The sequence below is a fragment of the Polypterus senegalus genome, chromosome 5 (genome assembly GCF_016835505.1).
Source record: "Polypterus senegalus isolate Bchr_013 chromosome 5, ASM1683550v1, whole genome shotgun sequence".
Taxonomy (NCBI): Eukaryota; Metazoa; Chordata; class Cladistia; order Polypteriformes; family Polypteridae; genus Polypterus; species Polypterus senegalus.
The window spans coordinates 132124045-132150584 of record NC_053158.1 but is presented as its reverse complement, the minus strand read 5'-3'; the positions used below and the strand labels follow the sequence as shown (position 1 = coordinate 132150584).

General features: G+C 35.9%; 1 protein-coding gene across 1 annotated transcript in view; it reads left to right on the top strand.

Annotated features, from left to right (window-relative positions):
• The first annotated feature begins 6213 nt into the window (after window positions 1-6213).
• The window catches only part of LOC120529507 (coagulation factor XIII A chain-like), a 255609-nt gene continuing 235282 nt past the window's right edge, over window positions 6214-26540 (top strand). Inside the window, exons 1-2 of the mRNA XM_039753362.1 lie at window positions 6214-6372; window positions 16971-17136. Coding sequence (XP_039609296.1) covers window positions 16995-17136 — 142 coding nt within the window. The 5' untranslated portion in view covers window positions 6214-6372; window positions 16971-16994. The remainder of the gene's footprint in view (window positions 6373-16970; window positions 17137-26540) is intronic.

The window sequence follows — 26540 nt, the reverse complement described above, 5'->3', positions numbered from 1 at the left end:
TCATTTTAATCTTTGCTTCCTTATTCTTTAGAAGTTAATCACATTAATGTGAATCCTTCATTTTCAAAAGTCTCAAGCCACTCTCTTTTTTTCTAGAGGGGTGATCCATGAATATCAGGGAAGACACATTTAGGAGAGGACTGAATATAGAGACATGACAAAATCTGAACTTTAAATCTGCTTACTTTGTGTTAAGTTTAAGTAAGTTTTAAAATCCCAGATCCATTTATGCACAGCAAAATTTCCATTGTTTATTTTCAGCTGTGGTATTTCCTGCCTGGCTTATTTGTTTATGAGGTTTACAGAATTTTCTAAGGTAAAGTAACCAAAGTAAGCAAAACACAAAACTACAAGATTTGCTCTTTAAGCAATGAAGACAGATTGTGTAGCCTATGGTACACTAATCTACCTGGATGTCCATTTTACTTTATTTTTGGACCTTGTATTGAACATGATTAGTCATGAGCTTTACATTGCTGCAAACTGCTATTATTCTAAGAGTGATGTGTTCACTCATTTATATACACTAAACTGGATTCCAGGTGTTTTTTTGGATCTCATGCCTTGAACTTAGAAACACAAAAATTCTGCATTCCTTTGGTCGCACACAGGACATAGTGTTGGTGCTTAATTGCAAATGGCAGGCGTAGATACAGTACCTTGTAATGACCTAAATTTGTGTTGTCTCATTTGTTGGGGGCATTTAAATGGGCTCTTTACCTAAAGTCTGTGAATTAACACTGGCAATGTTATATTCATTCTTCTGGGGTTTTGCAATTACGCTCTCATATTACCTTTTATACATTTTGGCTACTTTCCTTTTTGAACTTTTCTCTGTTATGTTTCAACCAGAGTTTCAATGATTTCAGTTTATTTAAATATTTTTTAATTATTGTTGATTTGATTTTTGTCTCCATTTTTATGTTATTGATAATTTGGTGTTGTTGTGGATGCCCCGAGTATAGAAGGACTGGGGGAGAGAGTATTTCCAGGACAGTTTCTCCCCTGAATGGCCATGAGTAATTAGCATAGAAGCTCAACCCTGTTGGGGTCCGTGGCCACCACCAGGGGGTAGATGAACATTTTCGAGGCCCTATTTGGCCGGAAGAAGCTCAGTAGGCACCTAGAGTCCTTCCGAGTACCCTATAAAAAGGGGCCAGTCGCTAGGAGTCAGGAACCAGACTTGGAGGGGGTGGACGAAGCTTGCCTGGAGGAGTGGAGGTGGAAGGAAGAAGAGAAGAAGTGTGCTGTGTACTGAGGTATTTATGTACTGACTCACGGGAAGCAGGGAAATAGAGCTACCCAATTGTAAATAAAACTGTGTGTTGTGTGCTAAACCTGTGTCCTGCCTGTCTGTGTTGGGGTTGGGGCGGCTGTACACGCCCGGCATTACAGTGTTTATAAATGTTGGTTTGTGGTATCTAGCTCCTTAAGTTATATCACCTTTAGTCTGTCTGTTGCAGGGGGACATGGGGATATCCAATGTGACACTGCAGCTGAGTAATCATGTTCATTGGAATTCATAATGAAATAGCTGCTTTGGCACTGTTTCTGTTCTGGTATAGGGTTTGCACTTTATTTCTTTGTGGATTTTCAGGTTTTGACCCCAGGTTGTGAGTTAAGACACTATTTCCTGATTTGTGATTTTTGGAATGGTCTGATTTTAGGTTGTGTATTTCAGGCAAGCCTTGTTTTGCTGCTGCCATGTTTTCTGACTATCTCTATGAAACCTCTTTAATAATAGTTTTTTTATGTTTTTTATCTCTGCTCACTTTATGAGCATTTAACATTTTGAAAGCCTTTGCCTCATCCAAGTGTCAGAGGGGGACAATTTTTGTATACTTAGTCAATATTGACATGTCAATATTACATTTAAAACCCAGCAGATGGACAGACAATAGGCACCCATTGTTGGCACTGGGCGTGAGAAGTTAAAAGGCTGTCTGCAGATTGTAGGTATTTGCTGTATTGCAAAGGAGTCACCACTTTGAAGTTTTTGGCTGGTTGAGATTACAAACAACACCAAGTTGTGATAACAGAACTGCTCCTTCCTTGGAGGATTTCTGTATTTACCTGACTTGGAAATTAAAATGTTTGACAATATTGGTTGCTAATCAGCAGATCTGTACTCTTTAATGGTTGGTAACAATACATTTTGTTAACTTGTATTTTCATTAATTGTTAAACCCAGGAAATTTAGATGTGCTATTGTTTAATCCGTTTGTCCAGAACTGATAATGGAAGGGACTTGAAGGAGATTTAAACTTCTGGGCAGGAGAAGGCAAAAGAGGGACAGTCCACTGAGAACGCTGCCAAGACTTGCAGAGAGCACAGGGGCTCACTGGCAGACTGGGGTGCATGGCTGGTGCGACGTGAGGCACAAGGATGGCAACACTTACTTTCAGGGAGGAAGAGGCAGCTCCACAAGGAGACACCAGTTGTGGGTCCAGCGAGAGAGGGAAGCCGCATGAAACGACCGAACAAAGCTGGCAGACGAGAAATGAGGCATGCCTACATCACAGCAACACAAGGAGCCCAGAGTGGAAAAAAAGGAACGACGAAGAGACGCTGACAGGGATTCCACGATTGGACAAAACTTCTGTTGTGAAACGAGTGTCCGGTGAACAGAGTGCATCCATGGACGGTTGAACGATTAAGTGTTGGGGCAGTGTACAAACTGGATTCTGCACCACTAAAGGTTGTATCCTCCATTCCTTGTTTTTGACGGACTTTTAGAGTGTGGACTGTGTGTTTTCCTTTTAAAAAAAGGAAATTCGTTTTTGATATTGTTAGATTTTGTTTATGTTCATTTATCTTTTTCATGTACTTATTATTGTCTAGTGTAATAGAAGTTACTGTTGCTTTTCCTGAAATTGATGGTGTGTCTTTCATTGTGTGTTTACTCACCGTCCAATTTAAAGAAACCTGTGTGCTATTATTGGTAAATTTCAGGAGTTCCCAGTCTCTTAATAAAACTGGGTGGCGTAGTCGGATATTTAAATGGTGTCTAAGTTAGATTACCTGTAAGTGTGACCAGACACCTGTCACAAAAGCCTGCCTTTTCAGTTTGGAGCTAGTCTGCCTAGTGAGGCCTATTCAGTTATTTCAAACCTGTTACTAGCCTTTTCTGCCTACAGTCTTTTTGAGAATTTTAGTGTGACAAGATCAAAACAGTCCTCTTTACATTTGGCTGCCAGATTCACCAATATGAATCCTTTTTTTTAATACTTTTCTCTGCTATTTTGGAGTTCCTATTTTTCCTAATGGCTTCATCTCATGGATGTCATGAACATTTAGAAAAATTGTTGTTCCAAATGGACCGGAAGAAGGCTAGTACACTGAGAGTAGAAAGATCAGCTCACCAAATAATAACCTAGCTTGTAGTCACAATTCACAAATAAAGCTATTGGAAAATAAATGCTTTATTATTATTTTATTCTAGAAGTGTTTCAGTCTGACACTAATCTTTTAGTTTTGATCCAAACAGTCAGAATGCACCACCATCTTTTATAATAGCATTGGGTTGCCATCGGGTGTTGCGCCACTGTTAGCTCATATGGCCAGCAACAAATATTTGAGTCATTAACAATAAGACATAATCCAGGAAAACAATGAACACAATTGTTGTACCCATTGAACTTTTTAAAATAAACTGGCAGTATGAAGATATTATTATAATGACACTAAATTTTATAACAAATTCTATAATAGTCCGACGAAGATGGCTCTGCTAACTGTAGTCAACCAGCAATGACTTGCTAGAGCTACTAACATGTCATCGGTTCTGATCCTCCTAGATTTCTCCTCTGCCTCCAACACAGTCAGCCATGATATCTTACTTGTCACCCTCTTTGAACTGGGTATCACTGGGACTGCTCTCAGATGGTTTCAGGCCAACATCTCGGGCAGATCCTACAGTGTGTCCTGGTAAGGAGAGTTGTCAAAGGTACACAAGACAAGCACAGGTGTACCCCAATGATCGGTTCTGGGTCCTATACTTTTCTATCTGTACACCACCTTATGTCAGTACACAACCTTGGGATGGTGATTAATGAACAGCTATCTTTTTCTGACCACATTTCTATGTTTCTTGATCGTGTAGGTTCATGCTGTACAAAATGGTTATCTGATAGAGTATGCAGCCCAACTTCTGGTCTAGGGTTTGGTCTTGTTGCATGTACTATCAAGCCACTGCCTATGGTCCATAATGCAGTGGCCTGTCTTGTATTTAACCAGCTGAGACTGCAAAATGTTACTTCACTGTTCAAGTTGCTACATTGGCTCCCCGTAGCAGCACGCATTAACTCCACATCCCTGATGCTTGCCTACAGAGTAGTTAATGGGGCAGCACCTGAATATATGGAGACAATGATGAAGTCTTACAGTATACTGTACAGCATCTGGTGATGGCTCCTCTGTGTGGTATCATGTCTCAATCCAGACTATTTTGCTGTGTAGGTCCTGCTTATTGACCATACATCTGTCCAGTCCTTTTGTCTTTTTATTTCCTGATCACTAACTTCTGTTACTGAAATCTTACCAAGTATCATTAGGAGGTGGAGGAGATATTGCAACAAAAGTACATTGCATTGGTCAGGATGTTTCTTCAAAACTGATATAGAAATCTCATCAGGGCTAAGAGGCCAATTGTAAACACAAGTTACTCAGTTTCTTTGTTAAAAAACACAGCAAATGACATTGTAACAAAACATTTCATTATATACTGTTTATACAATCATAATAAAAGTTGCTTGCTGTATATTTTTTCAACCAGTTTCTTAAGGCAAAAAACTGGATTTAGTTTTAAATTACAGTATGTTAGTATTTCATTCAGTTCCAGAATAAAGTTAATTATTTAGGGCCATTTATTTTACTTTTAATCAGATACTTTTGGTCATCAGTAAAGTTACTGGAGTAAAAACATTAGTAGTCTGGTGTTTTCATGCACTGAAGCAGACTAATCTCAGGTGGAATCTGAATGAAATAGGAACCCAGGTTTTTAAGGGTCACAATATACAAACAATTGCCTTAATCCCAAAAATGACCAAAGAAGTTTTCAGAAGATTGACCTTCTATTTAGAGCACAAAAGTGTATTTAGCAAGAACATAAAGTTCCAACTTAATTGTTAGGCCAGTCGCCCACTGCTCTCAATAAATAGTCCACTTCCATTACTTTCTTCCTACCATTTGCTGCTTCCTTGTACCCCTCCTCATTTCCTGCTTGTGCAGCAACCGCCATAGAGTCAATGAACAGCTATGCTGTCCTCCTTCTCCGTAGGCCAATAAACCTGTGTGCTGGCAGTTCACTTGATTTCACACCTTAGATTTAAGGGGCTTTGAGTATGTGCATATTCTAGAATGGTAAGGAAGGGGGTAGACTTCCAGTTGACTTAAGTCATAATTTGTATTTATTCTTTAATTGTGTAGTGTTTTTATGTTTTGCATTGTTTTGGGTTTGAAACCATGATGTTGAATATCATTCTGGATTTTATTTTAGAACAATAACAAATACTTTTTATTCTACTATAAGGTGTAATGACAATATATTTAAATGAATTCTGTGAGGTTTGTAAATGTGTATTGCTCTCAGATTTTATTAATTAAAAGTGCACCATATATAATGATATAAAAATATAGGCACGTCTTTAGCATTACAAGTTGTAGATTGTGTTAAAAAAAGAAAATCAGCACATATTAGTGAGCTATGCATGCAAATAAAATCAATGCAAAGGACATGTCAGTTACTACACTGCCAAAAAAATAAAGTTATTTAAGTGGAAAATTGTTTATTAAAACATTAAATCTTGTTTTTCTCATTGTATGAATTATTGACTCATCACAAAATGTGCATTTATTATTATTTAACTTACTTTAAGAAATCTTGTCAAGTACATTTACTTACCCCATTGGCACATTTGTTTTTTGCTAAATAAAAACAAAACAAGTTAGTCTAGTTTTTGCATATATATTTTTTGCAGTGCATGTCAGAAATTCAGAAAACACATTTGCTTATTCCACATCTAGTTAGGTCCATGGAACATCTTATCACAATTCAAACAGGAACAAAGGTTCAGCAGACTCAAGCATTCCACTTTCTAGCAGAGGTAGAACATGCCTGGCTGCATTTTAATGAGCTCACCATTCTCAGGACTCCGCCCACCTTGCAGGAGGTCATGTCTCCCCGTCTTTTAATGAGTAGCTGTTGTCAGTAAAGACTGCTTAGTTAGACCACAGAGAGGAAACTGTCCCATTCCTGACTTTGCCCGTGGTGTTTTCAGCCATCTGGGTGTAACTAGAAGCAGAAGTTTGTTCTCTCCATTTGTGACCTCTGTTTAAGAGCACAAAGAAAGGCGCCTTTGTCCTGCTAATAAGGTACAGTTATTTTGCTTACTTGTTTATTATTATTAGCTAACCTAAAACGTGTCAAATCTTGCAAATCTGTTAAAAAGGTTTTTAAAAGTAAGTTCAGAGTTGCAGATTTTGGCTATTTGTTATTATAACAAGCCATATTTAATACAAACATGCTCAATATTTTCTTTAAAAAAAATGAACCTCTCTTTATATTAAATTAACTTTCTTAGAATATAATGACATCATTATGGTCATGACAGATTACTTTGTGTAATTGGAATCTTGCTTAGTTTTAATCTTTCAGAATTCATTTGGGCTTGTTCTGAAGTCCCTTTTTCTTTTATAATCTTTAAAAATGAAGGTTTATGTATGCTTCACTCTCTCTTTCATTTTTATAATGTCCTCTGCTATAAACTGGTCTGTAAAGTGTTTTGAAAGGCAATGCATATAATATAATACAAGTTAAACCATTTCACTGTTTGCAAGTAATACAGTACTGCAAAAAAAGTAAAAGTGAGAGAGTTAAGAAAAGCCACCTAATGTTAGTCGGTTTCAGAAAGAAGTTGGTAAGAGGCAAGTATGAATGCTGTGACTAAAGGAGTTTCACTGTCTGCTTTTGACGGACTGAGTTAAACAGTGGCCACCACAATGGAGAGTGCACATGCTGAGTCTTGCTAAACATCAAGAAGTTTGACTTCAGAAGATCTCAGTTGTCTTACATGTTTTTTTTGCAGAGTGCTTTATGGTTAAAACCAGTTAGTAGGGAGGTTATAAATCCTCAGAATTTAACACCTTAAAGTATTACCTGCACATCTATTTAAATCCATCCATCCATTTCTGAAACCCACTTATCTAGATTAATGTTCTCAAACTTTGCTGTCTACAAATGTGTAGGTTATAGCTAGAGCTTGGGTTACAATTGTGGAGCTGAAACAAATCTTTTGAATCTGATTGCAAAGTTCTGGATTCTGTATGTTTTAGTTTAAATACTGACATTATAATTGATTTTAGTTGTACTTAATACATATGCATTGCATATCATTATCAATCTATTCAACTTTCTGAACTAATTTATTCACTGCAGATTTAGCAGGGAGCCAGAAGAACAACAATAATGTTTATTCATATAGCACTTTTTCAAAGAAATGATGTAGCTCGAAGTGCTTTACAAGATGAAGAAAGAAAAAATATAAAAATAAAAGTAGGCAATACTAATTAACAAAGAATAAAGTAAGGTCTGCCAAGTAGGACAGAAAAAAAAAAAACCCAGACGGCTGGACAAAAAATAAACAAAATCTGCAGGGGTTCCGAGGCCACGAGACTGTACAGTCCCCATGAGGCAATGTACCTAACATAAATGATCTCAATCAGTCCAGAACCAGCCTTGATATTCTTAAACAAACTGTAGGATTCAAAATTGGATGGGAGATCCACTCATACACATGCAATCACCTACAAAGGGTCATTTCATCTAATGCTGACTTTACCTGACTTTGTGTCAAATGAGCTGTTGCTCATGGAGTCCTGAATGAGGCACATTACATGCATTGGGGGGGAATGTCAGTTACAGCACTACGGCCATGTGGCATGACTCCCTGAGGGGCTGGACCAGGCCAAGGGGACACCCTCATAACACCCGGCTGTGGCAGACAGAGGGTCATTTCCAGAGGAAGGGACTGGGCCGCATGTCTGCAGGATCCCAAGCTGTTTTGTAGTGTGGTGGTTGCAGCAACACACTGTACCAGTGCATGTTCCTTAAGCTGACCTAACCTAACCTGACCTGACCTGGGTGTTGCTGACTGTCCCTGGTAGCATCAAGTACCAAGTAAGACAACAACTCTGTATGGATGTCCCATTCATCTATGTAACACCAGTTTAGAGCTGCCATTCATTCCAGATGCATGTCTGTTTCCTGTATAAGGAAACTGAGATGCTTCAAGGAAACATGCAACAGAAGGAAGAATATGTAAACTTTATGTAGTAGGTAATCTATCCAGGAATCAGACTTACATTTAGCCATTACATTTACTCATACACACACATCCTATTATATTAAGCCAATTTAGATTTTCTTAAATTATCTTCACTGTATGTCTTTGCACTGTGCTTGGAAAAATGCAGTCATTGTAATTTGCCAGAGAAAACAATGGCAGAACATACCCGTTCTAGACAGATGGCATACCAGCAAGAAATCCAGATTCAAGCTCTCTGAGGTGGCAGTACTACCAGCTGTATCCCCACACTACTTTCCTTTAACTCATTCATTAGTTCAATCTGCTTATCCATTACAAGATTTTGGTAAAATAGAAAACAACCCTGAGTGAGACAATAGTTCATGTTGGGTTACACTTAAAGTCAAACACATCCACACTCTGTCATACTGGGGCGGTTTAAATTTTCCTGAAAATCTGATTAGATTTCTGAAGATTAGGAGCAGAAATGCTGTATGCCTGTCAATGCAAACTGAAAATATAATGTATTGTGTAAAAAAATAGGAATGTAAACAACTAAAATGTTGTGCAGTACATAAAAAGCTTGTTGCTTTTCTTAACTCTGTAAGAGAAAATATATTCTTTGCTCAGCATACTCCCTCATCTAAGAGTGCACTGAACCGTCTATTAATTTTGAACTCTTCAAGCCTGAAAGTAATTACCACAGACAAACACTTTAACTAATTTTTCAAAAGCCACTTTTAAGAAAATATATGAAATGCTTTTATTCACAGTCCTGATCCAAATATCGTTTCAGTCAGTTAGCAAACTGGCACTTTGAGATTCTCTTTAATTATTATCAGCCTCCAGGCAGAGCTACCAGCCATCCAGTTTTTCACCAGAGTCTGTTTCTGAGCCCCCTGTTTAGTTGACGTGACAATCTGGTTAATGTCCTGTATACCCTTTGGGGATTTTACATCACAAGGGAATAACGGGAGTTTCACAAGTCACTGATGTCTCATTAAAAGCAACATTTTTCCCCTCACAATTTATTCTCCATCTATTTGAATGCCTATAATTAACTGTTTTTTCATGGTAATAGTTATTTGACAAATGTAAAAATGTGCATCTGTAAGAGTTTAAAAGAAATGAACAAATGGTTTCATGTTTCATTAACTCCTTCTGTATTGCTACAAATGATCAAGAACATATTGGATGCTGTTTTTATTGCATTCACAGTCTTTAAGCTTAAGAGGTGTGACTAACAACATCGTTGGAGCAGAATCATTTATAATTCTGCTATTCATCAGCAATTACCCCACAATTACCATCATTCTTCTTTAGCAGAACATCCACGTTCAACTGACTTCTGGTCAACAGACCCTTTTAAGCTCATCCTTGATCAATTCTGGTATACTTGCAAACAATTTCAGGCCAAGAGCTAGCCTGTTCCTTAACAAGAACCAGCAGGAACCAACAGGAGCTTATTCAAAATGTACTTCAGGATTCCAAGAATATTTCAATTCTCCTTCATGTTCCAAAACCGGCCAATGTTAACAATATTTTGTAAGAATGGCAAAATACAAGCATTAAAGGTTGGGGCACCAGAGGTAAACCCCATTTAATTGGTAGGGTCAAATGCCAACTTAATAAAGAAAAAAGATGAAGATTCCAATATTAAGTTGAGGTGAAGCATCTTATGCAAATGTGAGTCTTAAAGTAAATGAATTATACTGCCTTGTTTGGTTCTTATGTGAATCCCACAGCAGAAGAGATAGGACTTCTGCATTAGAGGCACAAGTGACGTTAGAGCTCCATTTGTGAATGTTCCTCAGTTCTGAGGGCAAAAGAGTAAAAGGTGTAAGAGATAGCTCCAACACGCATATTGAGGTGGAATTACAGGCATTACAGAAAGCCTGGAGATGCCTCCCACTCAAATGTACCTTATAAAACACACATCTCTCTTATTATAAAAAAAATCCTGGAAAGGAAAAGCAGGCCAATGAGATGTGATCTTCTCGGAAGTTCTCAGAAAACACTTAAAAGACCCGCGAGACGCAAACTATATCAAATAAGAGCACGGCCAGCAAAACACTCAGTCGTGTAAAGGCACGTAGCACACACAGATCCTGTGCTCTCAGCACATATAAAGCATATAAGGACAATAAGTTCTAGAAGAAACGTCAATGTCTAAGCAAAGAAGAAAGAGCAGCTTGAAGAAAAGAGACCCAAAGAGAAATAAAGGCAGATAAGAGATTATGAAAGCAGTGAAATTCGAAAGGCTCAAACAAATGATGGCACGATACACATACAGTACAGAGTAAGATAAAGAATATGAAAGCAGTAAAATTCGAAAGTATTGTAGCGTCCCAGCCAAGTTGAAGCCTTTTTTGTTTTGTGATTGTTAGGTCCGATTGAGGGAGGGCGGAGTACAGCACGGAAGACTGATAGCAGGGAATTGCTTGATGCATTGAAGGTGGTGTGTGTGTGGGGGGTTAGACCCAGGGGATGAGCGGTTGGAGAGGGTGCTAGAAAGTTGTGTTTGGGGTTATGAAGTCGGCAATTGTTCAAGTAAAACTTTTTGACACTTTATTACGTCAGTCTCTACAGTATCAAAAAAAGATAGTAAAGATCGCATTAGCGCAAACAAAAGGAAATTAATCATCAGGACCATGTGTAATTGAAAAAATAGCAGGACAAAGTGAGGTCAGAAATAAAAAAAGGTAAACAGCAGAAAACAAAGTCTTTTCGACTTCGCATCATTCAATGAACAAAACGTAGATTTACACAATAATGGACCATACGCTATGAGAATCTGTGGTCCCACAACAGTTAAAGCAACGACAAATTTAATTTCAAAGAAAACACAATTCAGTCAGGTATATATTTATGATCACGGAGAAGCGATCACATCGCGAGCAGCAGAGACACATAGTGGCAAAAAGGACAGTGGCTGTACAGGCTTTAAAATGATTGACGACAGCAGCTGCCCCCCCTTCACAATGCGAGCAGCGTTATACGTCCTGCGAGAAAGAGATTTAACCATGCCCGGGGCCAGAAATAAAGGACAAGTATTGTTTTTACCTACATTATACGAGACAAGGCACTGAGCCATCATTTAAAACAAGTCCACGGACATCTAACCTAGCAGTTGTTGGATTGCTTTTGGCAGACACGCATCATTTGCTTCCAGCTCTTAAAACAAAGACATGCAACAAGCAGAACAGGCAGCTCGCCAACAGCAGAAAGACAGGAGATGATCTGATGGCATCTCCTTAGTGTGTGTTCAGCCGCCCCTCCCTTCACAACGCGAGCAGCGTTTTCGCCCAGGGCCAGAAATAAAGGACAAGTATTGTTTTTACAAAAGTTTTTAAAGTAAAAGTGGAAATAATATATATTTAGTATATATATATATATATATATATACAGTATATACTGTATATCTATATATATATATATATATATATATATAAATATATATATAGAGAGAGAGTCTTGAATAATCTTAATAACATTCTGGATCAGTTGGGTTATTCTGGCAGTATCAGCCCCAAAAATAAAATTAAAGAATATAATTAATAAAATAAAATAAATTAATATAATCTTAAACATTTCACTTTTCTGCTAACAATTTACAGTTTTTTTTTACACAAAGACTTAGGTTTGATGATTATCCACATCATAATCTGTGCGGGCTTTGTGTATTTACTTGTGTTCATTTGGTTTTAACATTCTGATACATATAAGTGTTACTATGAGTGGTAGCTTTAAACTGACCAGGTACAATAAGCTGTCAGTGTACATGTTAGTTTACTCAACAAAAGAGGATCCCATTCAGGTTTCTTTCCTGCCTTTAAGTCACTGCTGCTGGGGGAGTCTCTAGCTCCCTCTATACTGTAATGAAACAAAGGGGTGCAGAAATTGCTATAATAAATAAACCAAAATGTCAACTACACTAATACATGCCTTCTTACAATTCCAAGGAATCACTACAGTATAGTACAGTACACTACTTTAATATTCAGTTAATATACATTTCGTTGATCAAATTGTCATGAGACTCAAATTACAATAATGTGACTATTAAAAAAAAAGATGCTCTCAACATCAAAACCCATATTATTGCTCATCTTAATTAATAAGGCTGCTACAATATAGAAATAAGAGATCAATAAATTTTCTTTACAAAAATTCTAAAATTTGCTTCCCAGATCTAGAAGTATATTCCAGTAGCTCAGCAGGCTAATACACTGGTATGGTGTAGCTTAATTAAATCAGAATTAGATGCTGTGGTGCAGAATTTGTTTTTGAGCTTTGCCAGGAAAATTGACCATTCTATGGACCCCAAGTGTGAATGTGTTAAAATAAACTGGTTTCAATCTGTACATGTTTGTTAAATTGTAGACGAAATATAAAACACAGAGAAATTGCATTTTCATATAAGCAGAGAGCTGTACAGCCCAATATACAATGCAGTTTTATTAAACAATTATTTTACATGACTTGTCGGATATCTTGCTCTGAAATTTGTTGTACTTGGTTAATTTAGAGGGAGTTTAGCTGATGTTATCTTTCTTCCTTCCCTCCTGCTTATGCATAGTGATGATGAAGATGATTATTATTATTTTTTTTTAATGCTAAAGTATTTATACAGAATCCAGTATCCTGGACACCAGAACTACTGTGCCGCCACCTTACATACTGTCCTTGTGATTATATCATGTGATGCCACTGTCATAAGCTATCAGCCAAAAAAGTTAAAGAATATGATGGAACAGGAAACAGGGTTTTGAAAAAAGGAAACAGAAAAAGGATACTCTTTTAACAGCCAAAATTTCCAAACCATAAGAATAAATAAACCAAGTATCAGTCCAAAACTCAATTCATTTAAAATATTCTTTGTCAAGACAGCAAAACAAATGTCTTGGTTACCAATAAATCTTTTCCTTAATCAAACCACCTATCCACATTGGAAAAAGGTCCAATGAGATTTATATTTATATTAAACCTGCACCAATAATTGAGCAATGACTTGGCAAGCTATTATGCAACAAAATAATGAATTCTTGCCACATTCCAAAAAAATTCATGATCTATTGATAAAAGAAAGAATTTTATTATTTTTTTCAGTTTAAGGTAATATAGTATATCACTTTCCCTTTGAGTTAGGGGAGTTGGATTAAGATTCTTCTGATTAAGCATGATGAGTCTTTGTGTAAGTAATATTGTACTGGCAGTGTTTGAAGTGGGCTAGTGTTCAATACAGAATACAGGCATTTCTCAATTTTTCTATTTGGGGTACTGGATGTTTTTTATATGTATTGGAAGTTTACTGAATGTCCGCACTTCTCACAACCTCGCAGAATTATAGAAATTGTTATTCGAGTTGTAATGTAGAAGTCCTTGCACTTTTATTACTTGCACGTTGGAGACTATAAATCTACAAGGGTCTTTCGACATATAATCCCTGACAGTGTACAGTATATGGATTCAATGCGGTCTGTTGCCTGGCTTACAGTGCAGAAACAATTTGAGTACAGACACTTCTTTTTTCCAGTTCTAGCACTGAGTATTCACAAATACATTTTCTTTTACTCCAAATATTAAAGAGGTGGGAGTCATTTTAGATATGATACAAAAAAAAAATAAATCAAAATGTTCTAAGTGTAGGACACTCCAAAACATATGACCTAGTGAGGTGGGCATCTATCTTGTCCTACATATATTTTTGACAGTGTGAAATGAGACATACGTGTGTGATGTGCAATTCTTAGCTGAATTATAGTGTGCTTTGCACAAATTGAAAAGGAATGTACAGTATTTTCTGAATACCTGAGTTCCAATCCTTGCTTGAAATTCTAATGGAAATGACACTTTCCCATTTTCACAAAATCTCTAACTTGTTCAATGTAGATAGAAAAAATGTTTTGGGCATATGATATGTATGAGATAGCAGATCTATAGATACAAGGATTTGTCTATATCAAGAACTCTAAAGGATAAGATACTTTCCATAAGATGAATACAGTTTAGAGAAGGTTGGAATTTGTGGTTATTATGTAAAGGTGTAACTTGTAAAACTGTCCCTGCCTTAAAAGTTGCTATACAGCTGTACCATATTTCAACTAGATAATGGACTACTGGATTGCTGGTTAATTAGCAATATTAGACTTCAGCACATACCAAGACATACAGAGAGTTCTGAGCACAATTCTTTTTTTTCCATGGCTAGTCAAGCAGTTGTGTTTTTACTGACTTCTGCCTTGTACAGTCTTAATGTACATATATTTATTAGCAGCTGAGTAACAGGGTATAAATAATAATACAATTTATGTATATAGTGCCTTTCCATTGTTAAAAGAGCTTCTCAGAAGCTCAAAATGAACAACAGGCCATTTGAGATACAAATACAAACCATTTGGTCACCCGGACAGGAATGGCAAGCTGATAGAAGGGCGAGAGTGTGAGGGTAGATTAAATGCCTTCCAGAATATATAAATAATTAATTTTTTTAAAGTTAAGTCCATCTTCTGGTTTAGGTCTTTGTGAAGTAGTCTACATATCTTAGACTCAACCTCATCACTACTGTTTATACAAAAGCCTCTAGGAAAATGTCATAAGACCTCTGGATTTAAAATAAATTCAACGGGATCAATGTCTTCCCAGTGAATGCTCTTTCATGCTACATTAAACTCAATCACTTTTCTGTGATGGTGCCAGAAAAGTTTAGGTGTTTAGGAGTAACTGTCACAAGGAAACTTAAAGATCTGGTTAAACTTTTGACAAAAGTATTAAACAGAATATTAACAGATGATCACCCATCCATTTCACTCTAGCTATGAAAATTAGCATTTGTCAAAATGAATATCCTTCTAAAATTTCTGAATCTTTTTCAGACCATCCCAATATATATATATATATATATATATATATATATATATATATATATATATATATATATATATATGTTAATTTTTAAAATAAGTCAGTTTTAACTTAATTTTTGGAATTTAACACAACCATGCATTCATTCATTTTTAAAAGTTCTTGTCTACTGCTCACTGTTCTGTCCTTGAATTTAATTTCATTGTCTCTAGCATTATCTCTTCTATCTCAGTTTGAGTTTTTGAACTTGGCTTAATATTATTTCTTTCAACACTATCAGTATGGATTATAATTTAATGTTTCTCAATGATTCTGACATCATACCTGTTTTCTTATCACATTGTTTGCCTGATTAATATACTGAACCTTGTTTAGCTTAATCATGTCTTCAAATGAACCTTTAAGTGCTTATTACCAATTCAAAAACTATAGCATGTTATGAAAAGGGACCTGGACAGGAGTAGACATCAGAATAAAAGGAATAGGTGGATTCCACTCAGTGGCATTATGCATCATACTACACCATAACTGTACAGCATACCGCCTGGAGGGCAATATGTTTTCTCAGTCTGACGGGTGGCAGTGTTGTGATGCTGCGCTATACATGCTTCCCTTCTGCCTTCAGCCATTTAATAGAGCAATTCAGATTAAAAGTATAGCAGTACTTGAGGCCAGCATAGGCAGTTCTAGGCAAATGACTACTGGTAGGGATTAGTAAGTTTTTCTGTGTGAGAATATACAGTAATTTGAAGAATGATGCATTTTGTATATCTTCATGTGATAAATGCGCAGCATGTCACATTAAAAAAAAAAGAAACATGTTACACTTATGCACATAGACATGAATAGAAGATACGATGTATTTGACTGGTGTGCTTTGGAGTACTTGAAGTGTGAATTACAGAAGTGTGAATGAGGCCTTAAGGAGTCACTTCAAAATTTGCTTTTAATAGAGAGGTGCTTTCATAAGTAGGGAAGTGAAAGCCAATGACAAACAATTATGGGTCATTTTGCAAAACTATGAATAAACTTTATGTCATTTACAGCATACAATATTTAATTCCATATATTGTGGACCACTAGGACGCGTACAGCCGCCCTAATCTGACACAGACAGGCAGAGACATAAGAGCAGCACACAATACACTTTTATTTACAGTGAGGAGACGCTTTTTTCTCACTCCTCGGAGCAGTGCACAGTACAATGCACCAAAGTACAATTCACAGTGTCTCCTTCTTATTATTATTTCTTTCACTCTCTCTCTCTCTCTCTCTCTGCCTCGCCTCCACTCCTCTTATGGGAAGCTTTGTCCACTTCCTCCCAACTCTGGCTCTCTGAATGGAGTGAGGCGGCTCCTTTTATTCAGCTCCTGGGAGTGTTCCAGGTGATTCATCAACATTACCAGGAATACCTCCCAGGTGTGGTGAAAGTCCACTGTGGGGCTCTGAAGCTCACCCTGGCAGCCCCCACGGAACACAACAGGGCTGTATCAAACTCCAACTCCCAGCATGCCCTGCGGGAATCCATGGTACCACAGCCATCCAGGAAGGCTGCCCTCTAGCATTCTGGAGGAGATAATGTCCTGAATAAACTCTCTGCCCTGGTCCTTCCACTATCGAGGCATCCCAGCCAGGTAAGGGCCACGGCCATCCGACACAATATGTATATTCTGACTACTCTGAAAGGTAATATGATATAAAAATATAAATTAAGTTATATGTAAATTGACTACAAATGTCATGTACCAAAGTATTACATTTTGACTTTTATGTGCACATCTCTTTTTCTGTCTTTGTAAACAGATTACAAAACTGAGTGAATAAACCATGACTGAAAGGCAGAAGCCACCACCACCATCTCACACTGGACGAAGCAATGTCCCACCCATAGTATCTAATGCAGAAAGTGATGCTCTACCAGAGTTTGAAGCCTTTATGCTACTTCCACGGGGTCCTCCCAATCTAAAAGGTACAGTGCACTCTCAGTATTTGGGTACTAAAAAATTCCAGCTGCCCTATAGTCACTGAGTATTTTTTGCTGTGTACACTATATTTATTAGGCAATTTATATAGGAAATGACATTTTTGTGGTTTAAAATCTAAGGAAGTGAGTTTGAAACCACAACCTTGTAGATTTCATTGTAATTTAATGACAGCTAGCTTTCTATGCATTTGACAGCAGTAATGAAGTGGGACAATAGTAATAAGAAAAAGTTTAAATATGTAAAGTTGCTTTTAGAATGTGTTGCTTAAATGTAATAATAAATCATCAATTTATTGTGTTCAGTATGTGTCAGTTCTTCAGATTGGCAATAAAGAACTTTAAACCAACTAAGAAAGAACAATAAATTAAACATTGACATACAATGCCAGGCTATTCTCATAGCTGTAGATATGAGTTCTTAAATTAAGACAGAACTTAACATCTATTTAGTGTCTGTTTCTTTTAAGAAGTACTTCAAGTAAATTCATCCCCAACTAAACACTGTATTAAGAACAATAAACCTTGGCCACAACAATGTTATTAGTCAGCATGGTCTGGTGGTTAAGACATTGAGGTGTAAACCAAACCACTTTAATATGAAACAAAGCCACACATTATATATATTAGGCTTGTTACCATATAATAGGAGGAGAGAAGATATTTTTGATGTTTTTCTTATTGTGCTAGTGTAAAAGTACAAAAACTTTGATCCAAAATAACAGTGCAGAGTATCCTAAAGTGTAGATATTCACAAAGACAACAACAGGTGAATGAAACGCACATTTTCTCTTAAGCAAGATTTAGACAACCTTTGAATGTTTTGCAACAAATAAATTCATTTCAGTCAATCTGAAGTTCTTGGTCTCTGCATTACAAGGTGTAGCTCTTGCCGAGTCTATGTTAATTCTGCAATACCTAGTAGATCCTATACATTTTGGAGACCAAAATATTGGCCATGGAGTATAAACATGAAAATAAACTGGTGTTCATTGAATTACTGCTGGTGTCCCACCTTAACAAAAAACTAAAATTTACTGAAGTTTGCAGCAGTCTGTGGAAGCTGTTCTTTACCATCCATCCATCCATTATCTAACCCGATATATCCTAACTACAGGGTCACGGGGGTCTGCTGGAGCCAATCCTAGCCAACACAAGGCACAGGGCAGGAAACAAACCCCGGGCAGGGTGCCACCCTACCACAGCTATTCTTTACCCATAATAGCAAATCATCTTTATGCACAACAGCATTTATTGGTATTTATTGGTATTCTGGCTGTTTTCATTCCAACAGTTGTTAACAATAGTAGTGTTCTAGACAATGAAAGGTTCACAAGTCACAAAACCTTTCTGAAAAGCTTCTAGATAGGTTTTTTAAAGTGTTAGTATAAACCTTGTGGGACAAAGAATTTACAAATTGAAGCACAAAAGGCAACATGGCATGGGACCTTATCCATTTAACCTAGATAATGGACTGCATTAAAAGACTGCCAAGTAGTCACATTGTAGCAGTGTTACATGAATGAGGTTTCTTAAATGTGCTCTGTGCCGAGTTGCGCCTTTTATAGCTTGGTTCCATTTATTTAGTCCATTGTGTGTCTGTTTAAATATTTACCCCCTGGAAATAAAAGGAGAAGGAGAATGCTGTAGAGCTGTGTCCCCTATAGGTAATTGTCCCTGTCAATCACATACTGTAAATTTTACCGGGGTCATTGCTATATAAACAAGAGGACAAAATGAAAAGGGGGATCAGTTACATCTCGGACACTTCAATGGAAACCAAAGAAAGATGGTGATACGGAATTTACACCCTTTTCATGCTTACTGCTTTCGATGCCAAACATTCAACTGCTTAACCATCACTACGTAAACCCCAGGGTCCAGGATCATACAGACATGCCAAGGACAGCATGGTGAGACTGTTTTTTGTAGTTTGGGGAAGGAACAAACAAGCATTTTCATCCGTATGTTATTTATTGGGGGACACTTATCAGCCGGACAAGGTTCACTCTCATTACTCTTCCGTGTGTCGTATGTGTTTCATGTTCAGTGTGTTTGTATATTTTTTCTGCATCTTTTATTATTATATTCCACTGGTTACTTTTGGGGTTGTGTGTTATGTTGGACTGGTTGAGGTGTGATATATATACATTGTTTGGAGCTTGTTTCATTTCTTTTTTCAATATATATTCACATTATTATTTCACATACTGTTTGCTTTTTTACTTGTTTGATCGTCAACTGGGGAAGTGATTTGGAAGAGATAGGCCTGTCTGGTCTAACGTTCCCTCGGTTTTCCAGGCCACAGGTCTTGGTCGTGTAGCTACTGTTCTGGACAAGTGAGTCGGCTGTTACAACATGGCAAAGAAAGGAAGACTATAGTTTCTGTGCCAGTTTCCTAGCGCTCTGGATCTTCAGCAATTTGCATATCCAATCAACAGGTCTGCTGAAGATGGTATATTTTCTGCTTTCCACCTCTCCTTAACACACACGTACAAGAGAGGTACATATGTCGGAATGCTGTAGTTCAGCATTTAACACACTTGTTCCCAAGAAGATGATTGTAAAACTGATTGGATTTGGGCTGGACACCTCACTATGTAACTGGATTTCAGACTCCCTGATAGAGATGTCCTAGTCAGTTTGGATTGACTACAACATTTCAAACACCATCAAGGTGAGTCCTGGAACTCCTCAGGGCTGTGTGTTTAGTCCTCTACTCTTCACTTTGCTGACTCATGGATGCACAGCCACACACAGCTCTAATTACATCATCAAGTTTGCTTATGACACAACTGTGCTAGGATTGATAAGCAGGGATGACGAGTGAGGAGGTGGAACACCTGGCCATTTGGTGCAGAGAAAACAAATTACCCCTCATAATTGATAATAATAATTAATTGCTTACTTCAGGAAAAAAACTGCATTGAAAATATTCCTGTCTGCATCAATGGCTCCATTGTGGCGATCATAAAGAATGTCAGGTTCCTTAGTGTGCCACAACCAAGGATCTCACATGAACTAAAAATATTACTTCCTTAACTAAAAAGGTACTGCTGAAAGCAAGCAAGCCTCTTACTGTATCTCCCATTGTCACCATGTTTTACAGAGGCACAATCGAGAGTGTTTTGACCAGCTGCATTGTGGTATTGTACAGAAATTGTAACATGTCTGACTGCAAGAGCCTTCACAGAATAATGAGGTCAGAGGAGAATATTATCAAGGTGCCCGTCCATTCTCTGGAAGACACTTCTCCACTCACTATTCATTGTGCAGGACCTTTCTCACACTTCTCACGAATTCTTCATTCTTTTTCCATCTGGAGAAAGATACTACAGCATCAGAGCCAAATCTGACAAGTTTATGAGATAGCTTGATCTTTCATCCTACTCTAACATCTTAGGTCACAGTCTCTCACTCCAGTTTAGGCACAAGTCACTTTATCTATCATGTCAAAAGATCAGTCACTGCACTGATCTGTGGAGCTTGCATTTAAAATGGAACTCTGTAATTGTATCAGTTAAATGTACTGGTACATTGCTTATTTAAATATAGTAGTATGTTACATGGTTTTGTCTATTTGTGTACAATGTATTATTTACACTATATGTACACTGTAAGTAGTGAGCTTCATTATTCTGTCTCTCTGTGTACTTGATGACAATAAAGATTACCTTGAATAAGTCTTTAACTGAGGAGGCTACCTCATGCAATAGACGTGCTCTGGAAGGAAACATGCTGGTCAGCTGTTTGTGAAGAGAGAAAAACTAGTGATAAAAAGACAGAGAGACTGAGTGTGTGCAAGCACATTTGAACTGAAGGGGCTTTTATTAGAAAAATGAAATATGCCTACACTCCTAGAAATTAAACACCTATCTTTATCAGTGTCACCTTCAGTAGTAACTTCATGAGTGGGGAAATGAGCCATCTTATAGTCTAGACAATGACTTGAAGATGGCAAACAGAGAATGATGAATAAAGAGCTGGAGATGCAAGGTGAAGAAGGGGTATAGGTACTTCTTTCTGTTTTTTTTATGTTATTATGTTTTATGTTATAAACTTCTATAAGGGCAACACAATATTTGAAAAAATAAAACACATAGTAAACAAAAATAATACAACAGTAAACAAGGTAACATTTTAATAAAAATCATAACTTTTGTTAAATGTGCACAGTGAGAGCTTTCTAGCAATGCATATTATCTCAATATTTCTTTCTGTTTTTACATTATAAAAATAGTTAAAGTAAAATTCCAGCTGACATGTAAATAAACATAAGGTATAGTCTGAATAAACAAGAATGAAAATATAGATAATATACCAATGTACAGTATATACTGTATCTACATACTGTATATATACTGTATGTACAGACAGCAAGGGGCTGGTGTTTAATGCAAAACAAGTAGACAATGAAACATAATAAACTAAACATAACGTACGAAAAACAGACTGACTGGACTAAAACCTTAAAAGAAAAATCTTTAAAAGTGCATTATCCATTTTTTTGAAAAAGTCCTTAGTCAGCAGAAGTATCCAAAACACCATATTAGAGGTCTCAATAATGATTAGCTTAAGATCCAAGGAGCATTTTTTTAAGGAATGAATCCCATATATATGGGTAAAGTTAGCAATATTATTAAAAAGAAAGTGGTTTTTGTATATGTATTGTATATTTCTAGGGATATAATGTTTTTGTGATAATTCATTAAAAAATAATGATTTAATGTAGTCTTTTCTGTTTGGAATAACACTCTAAAGAAAACAAAATTAGGATATAACTCTATCTCTTCCAAAATCTTCACTTTAGATTTAAATACGTGTTATAATAAAAATATTACAAAATATCAACAAATTTAATTATACCATCAGTGTATAATAAATTACAGAAAAAAAATCTAACATATCCCTATTATTCTTATGAGGATTTCAAATTAAGAAAGTGCACCAGCAGTCACATTTCTCCAATTCTTTAAGAACATTTCATGAATTCAAATTCCAAAGAACATAAGCAATTTGACAAATGAGAGAAGGCCATTCTGTTCATCAAGCTCATTTGTTTAACTAATAGCTAAGATGTCCCCGTATCTCATCCAGATACTTTTTAAAGGTTGCCAAAGTCTTGAAGATACTCCATTCCAACTTCTCATGTAACAGTGCCCAACTTAATTTCTGACTTAACTTTCACTCATAAATTCTGACCATAAATTGTCTCTGTTAAAAATACTATTGGTAAAAACCTTGACGGTGGCTTTTTTTTTTTTTGCAAAAGGTTCAATTGAATTGCAGGTGATGGCTACAGCAGCTGAGGACAATAGGAATATAGCAGCAGTTTTTTTTATGTGGCTAATTGCTTTCTGGTAACCATCCTCTGTTGGTTACCAATGAGTGGTCTCATTCTTGACTTCTGGCATATCTACAGTACATCAGCACGTTTAGCATAAACAGCATAAATTATTTCATTTAAATATAACTTTCCCAAGGCACGTGATCAGTTTTTCAGAACTAATAATAATAATAATAGTAATAAAAAGGAGTATGCATGAGATAAATAGGTGAAGTATCATTGATTAAGGGGGCAAACACTAAAAAACAGTAATGCAGAGACTAGAAATGGCAGTGCAATGAAAAATATGAAACATTAATGATAGGGCTAGGAGTAAAAATCGGGAGCTATTTCAAATATACCAACAAAATATCTTCAGGTGACTGCAGATTTTAAACATAATAATCTTTGGTTTGTTTCTCTTGTAAGGATTTGAGTTTTGCTGACTTAGGTTTACAGACCGGGTGCTTGAGACAACTCACATGCTTTTATGCTAAGGGAAATCAGGAGAAGGAAGTCACTTTTAAGTTGCCTTTGCCTAGCAGTGATGCCTGACAGAAAACTGCTTATGCTTGCTTAACATATTTTAAATTAAGGTGAAGGCTGAATATTTAAGACAGCAATGATAACAGAAATGTGTAATCAACATGTAACAGCACGGATGTACTCATAAAAGACCAATGTATTTTTTTTTTTCTCCAGAGTGGCCTATTTCAGTTTACTATAGCTTCCAAAATCAATTATATTGTTCTTTAATGTATTCTGTAGGTTCTACAATAATATTTTCTTCTTCAGCTTCCTTTTTTAACTGCTTTGGAATGGTTTTCAGCATGAAGGCAATTAAAACTAAGAATAATTACACACTTGTAGGCATGTATTTTCTTCTTTTTCGTGTCTGTTTGAGGAGGGATTGTTGGTTTTGTTGTTTATTAAAATACTTCTGTATTTCTTGAGCATTTAACTACTAATAAATCAACTAACAATAATATATGTCTAGTGCATTTAAAGCATATTGTGCTATGTATAACTTCACCAAAAATAAGTCTCTTTTGAAAAATGTTTGATTATAATTGCTATTATTATTTTACCTTTGTCTTATATTATAAAATTATAAATTTATGCATACTTTAGCACATATTAAACTCACTCTTTGAGATACTGTCTTCCCTGTTGGGCAACATGCAAAAACAATATTAGTACACTGACTCAGCAGTTTTCATTTCTGCATTTCTTTCTCAGCATTCTAATGAGTGGACAAATCGATAACATGGTTATCTAATGCTTTTAGATTAAAATTCAGAAAGCGTGTCATTGTCAACACCCCAACCTTGTTTAGAGTGAAATACCAGAATTTCCACTCTTACACTACACTTCTGTTCTAACTGAATAGTTCACGTAAAAATCTGTTCTCTGGCTCTGAATATTACATAAAATGTACAGTATAATATTTTCATATGTTATATAAAGTTAATAAATCAGATTGTCAACACATTTTAAAAATTCAGATTAATGAAAATTATAAATTAAACAAAAAGAGAAAAGCCAAAGTTTATGATTGTAACAATTGTTTGTTTTATTTAAACACTTTTTCCATGAAGTGTACATTTAATGTAAGCAGGAGCAGAGCACTAACACTGTGTTAAATAGGTGTTTAGATTGGGCGATGTGATTTGTTGTAAGGATTCATTGCTCTTGTGGAACATATTTCTCCTGTTTTCAGATGAGGAGTTTAAAATTCCATTAATAGCAATTCTCTAATGTTAGCAGTATTCTTTAATTTAAAAGGAGCTACTGAGAGTTTTGACAGAGGATAGTTTGGTGAGAAATCCTGATTGAACCTGTTAATTCACAATTACGTGGCTTTTTCTCCTTTATCAAAATGAAAAACAGCATCATATAACAAAGATTCAATCATTTGTTGTATTACCTTTAAACATTTTAATGCTGAAAACAGACCAAACATTGCCTGTTGGCTGACAAATGGTGTATTGCTTAGATGCAAAGAAGGTTGCGGAAACTGAGGCGAAATTTTCACACCACAACTATGCAACTGTTTTTGGATGAAATTTTTTAATTTGATTTGATTAATTGTAGTTGAAGAAGGTTTGATTGCACATTAATGAGATTAGTCTCTAATCAAAAATGAGAATGAGATCATAAATGCTATGTTGTCCATGTGTATATAAAATTAGGTTCATACCACTGCTCAGGCAGGCATTCAATGCAGCAACTAATAAATAAGTAGATATGATAATTGTAAAAACTTATTTAATGTGTTTGTATTATACAACAGTGAGCACTGGCCATTGTTTTAGACAAAGTTAAAAAAATATATTGGCTGTCCACTTCCAGTTGTGTTCCAAAAAGGCATTTATTTGAGTGGATGAACAGTTCTAAAGCTCTACCATTAATCAACATTTGGTGAATTTGGTTTTTGACCTTCCTCAGATAAACAGAGGTATTAATCAAAGATGAACTGAGATATCTGCAGACTTTGCTAGACTAAGAGATTATTGGAAAAATCATTCATATAAAGCTTTTACCAAGCAAGCTGAACTTTTGTCTACTTTGATGTATGCACTCTATGTACAAGCAGACATTGATTTGTAGTAGGAATAGGACTCTGATGCAATCAGTAGAAAGTTTACCTTCCTTTAAAGACAAATTTCATGCATCTCTTTACTCTCATTGGTTTGTATAAGCTCATTATGTCATGTAAGCTTACTTTGCTTAGAGCTTTTGGTAATGGTAATGGTAATATCTGAAATCTTTCTAAATATCCTAGGGAAGTACCACTTTAAGCTTAGCTCTTCTAACCTTTGGCCCTGAGTCAGAGAACAGAAGATTTACTTCAAGAAGAAAATATCACTGCCTAAATTGTTGTGTCAGAAAGATTAATGATTATCCCTATGAAATTGTGGAGGACAGCAAGAACACTAACACCCAGTGCTATCTGAGGAAGACTATGCCATACTTCAAACACAGACAAAGGGTCATATAGCAAAGACAACAAATGCATTCCACCACAAGGAAAATTTTTCACTTGAAAATGGAACAATGATAACACCTGTGTACACAGCAACAGAGATCTCACAAAGACTTGCTAATATGAAGCAGTTTTATCTCTGCCAAGATAATACAGAAAGATAAACAGCTAGTCCGCAACCAGAAAAAAACTTGCTTTCACCTGCTCAGTTGTTCTCTAGGTAACAAACATATGAATAACTGAAAAATGAAAAAGCTAATATAAAATCAAGAAACTCCAGAGAACCTTTAAAATCAGCCTGTTGTGTGTTATATGTTTGTCTGTCTTGTCTGCTTTGCACCCTATCTTTTAGGTTGATATACAGTATATAAGCCATTATTCTATTTATATGAAAATTGTTTTTATCAGTAAATCATATTATTCTGATCCATAAGAATGTGGTTCAGTTACACTTCCTTCATATAAGTCTAATAGCCAGGAATTCTCCAATATTCAGAGAAACATAAGCAAAATAAAAAGAAGGCCTTAAGAAAATGTCTCATTTATTATTGGTGTTGCCAAAAACAAAACAGATGATTAATTATTGATTGATTAATATAAAACGTTAGTGTTAGTTGATTGTCTTCTTAGCACTTTTACTATGTCAGGTCATTCTTATATTGAAAGTGCTATTTTTATTATTATTATTATTACTGTACCACGCTTATTTTAACTTCACCTGTTTGTTGTCTGGTACAAATTTTGTAATCGATATTTAACCCACTTCCTATTGTCCAAATGACTTACAATTTTGCATACGTACTCACTTCTGATGACAATACATGAATCAATAATCAGTTTCACTAATTGATCAATTAATCCTTGTTAATTAAGAAATGGAATTTTCATACGAGGAATAGTTAAAGATTTCACCAAAAGATGGTGCTAGTAATGGATAGAAATATAAAAGAAAGTGTTAAAATATTGATTACAAAATTATATTAAAAAACCCAAGACTAAAAAGTTGAAAAGAAATATATATATATATATATATATATATATATAAATACTTTTTAAAACACGCTTATATTAAGTTAACAT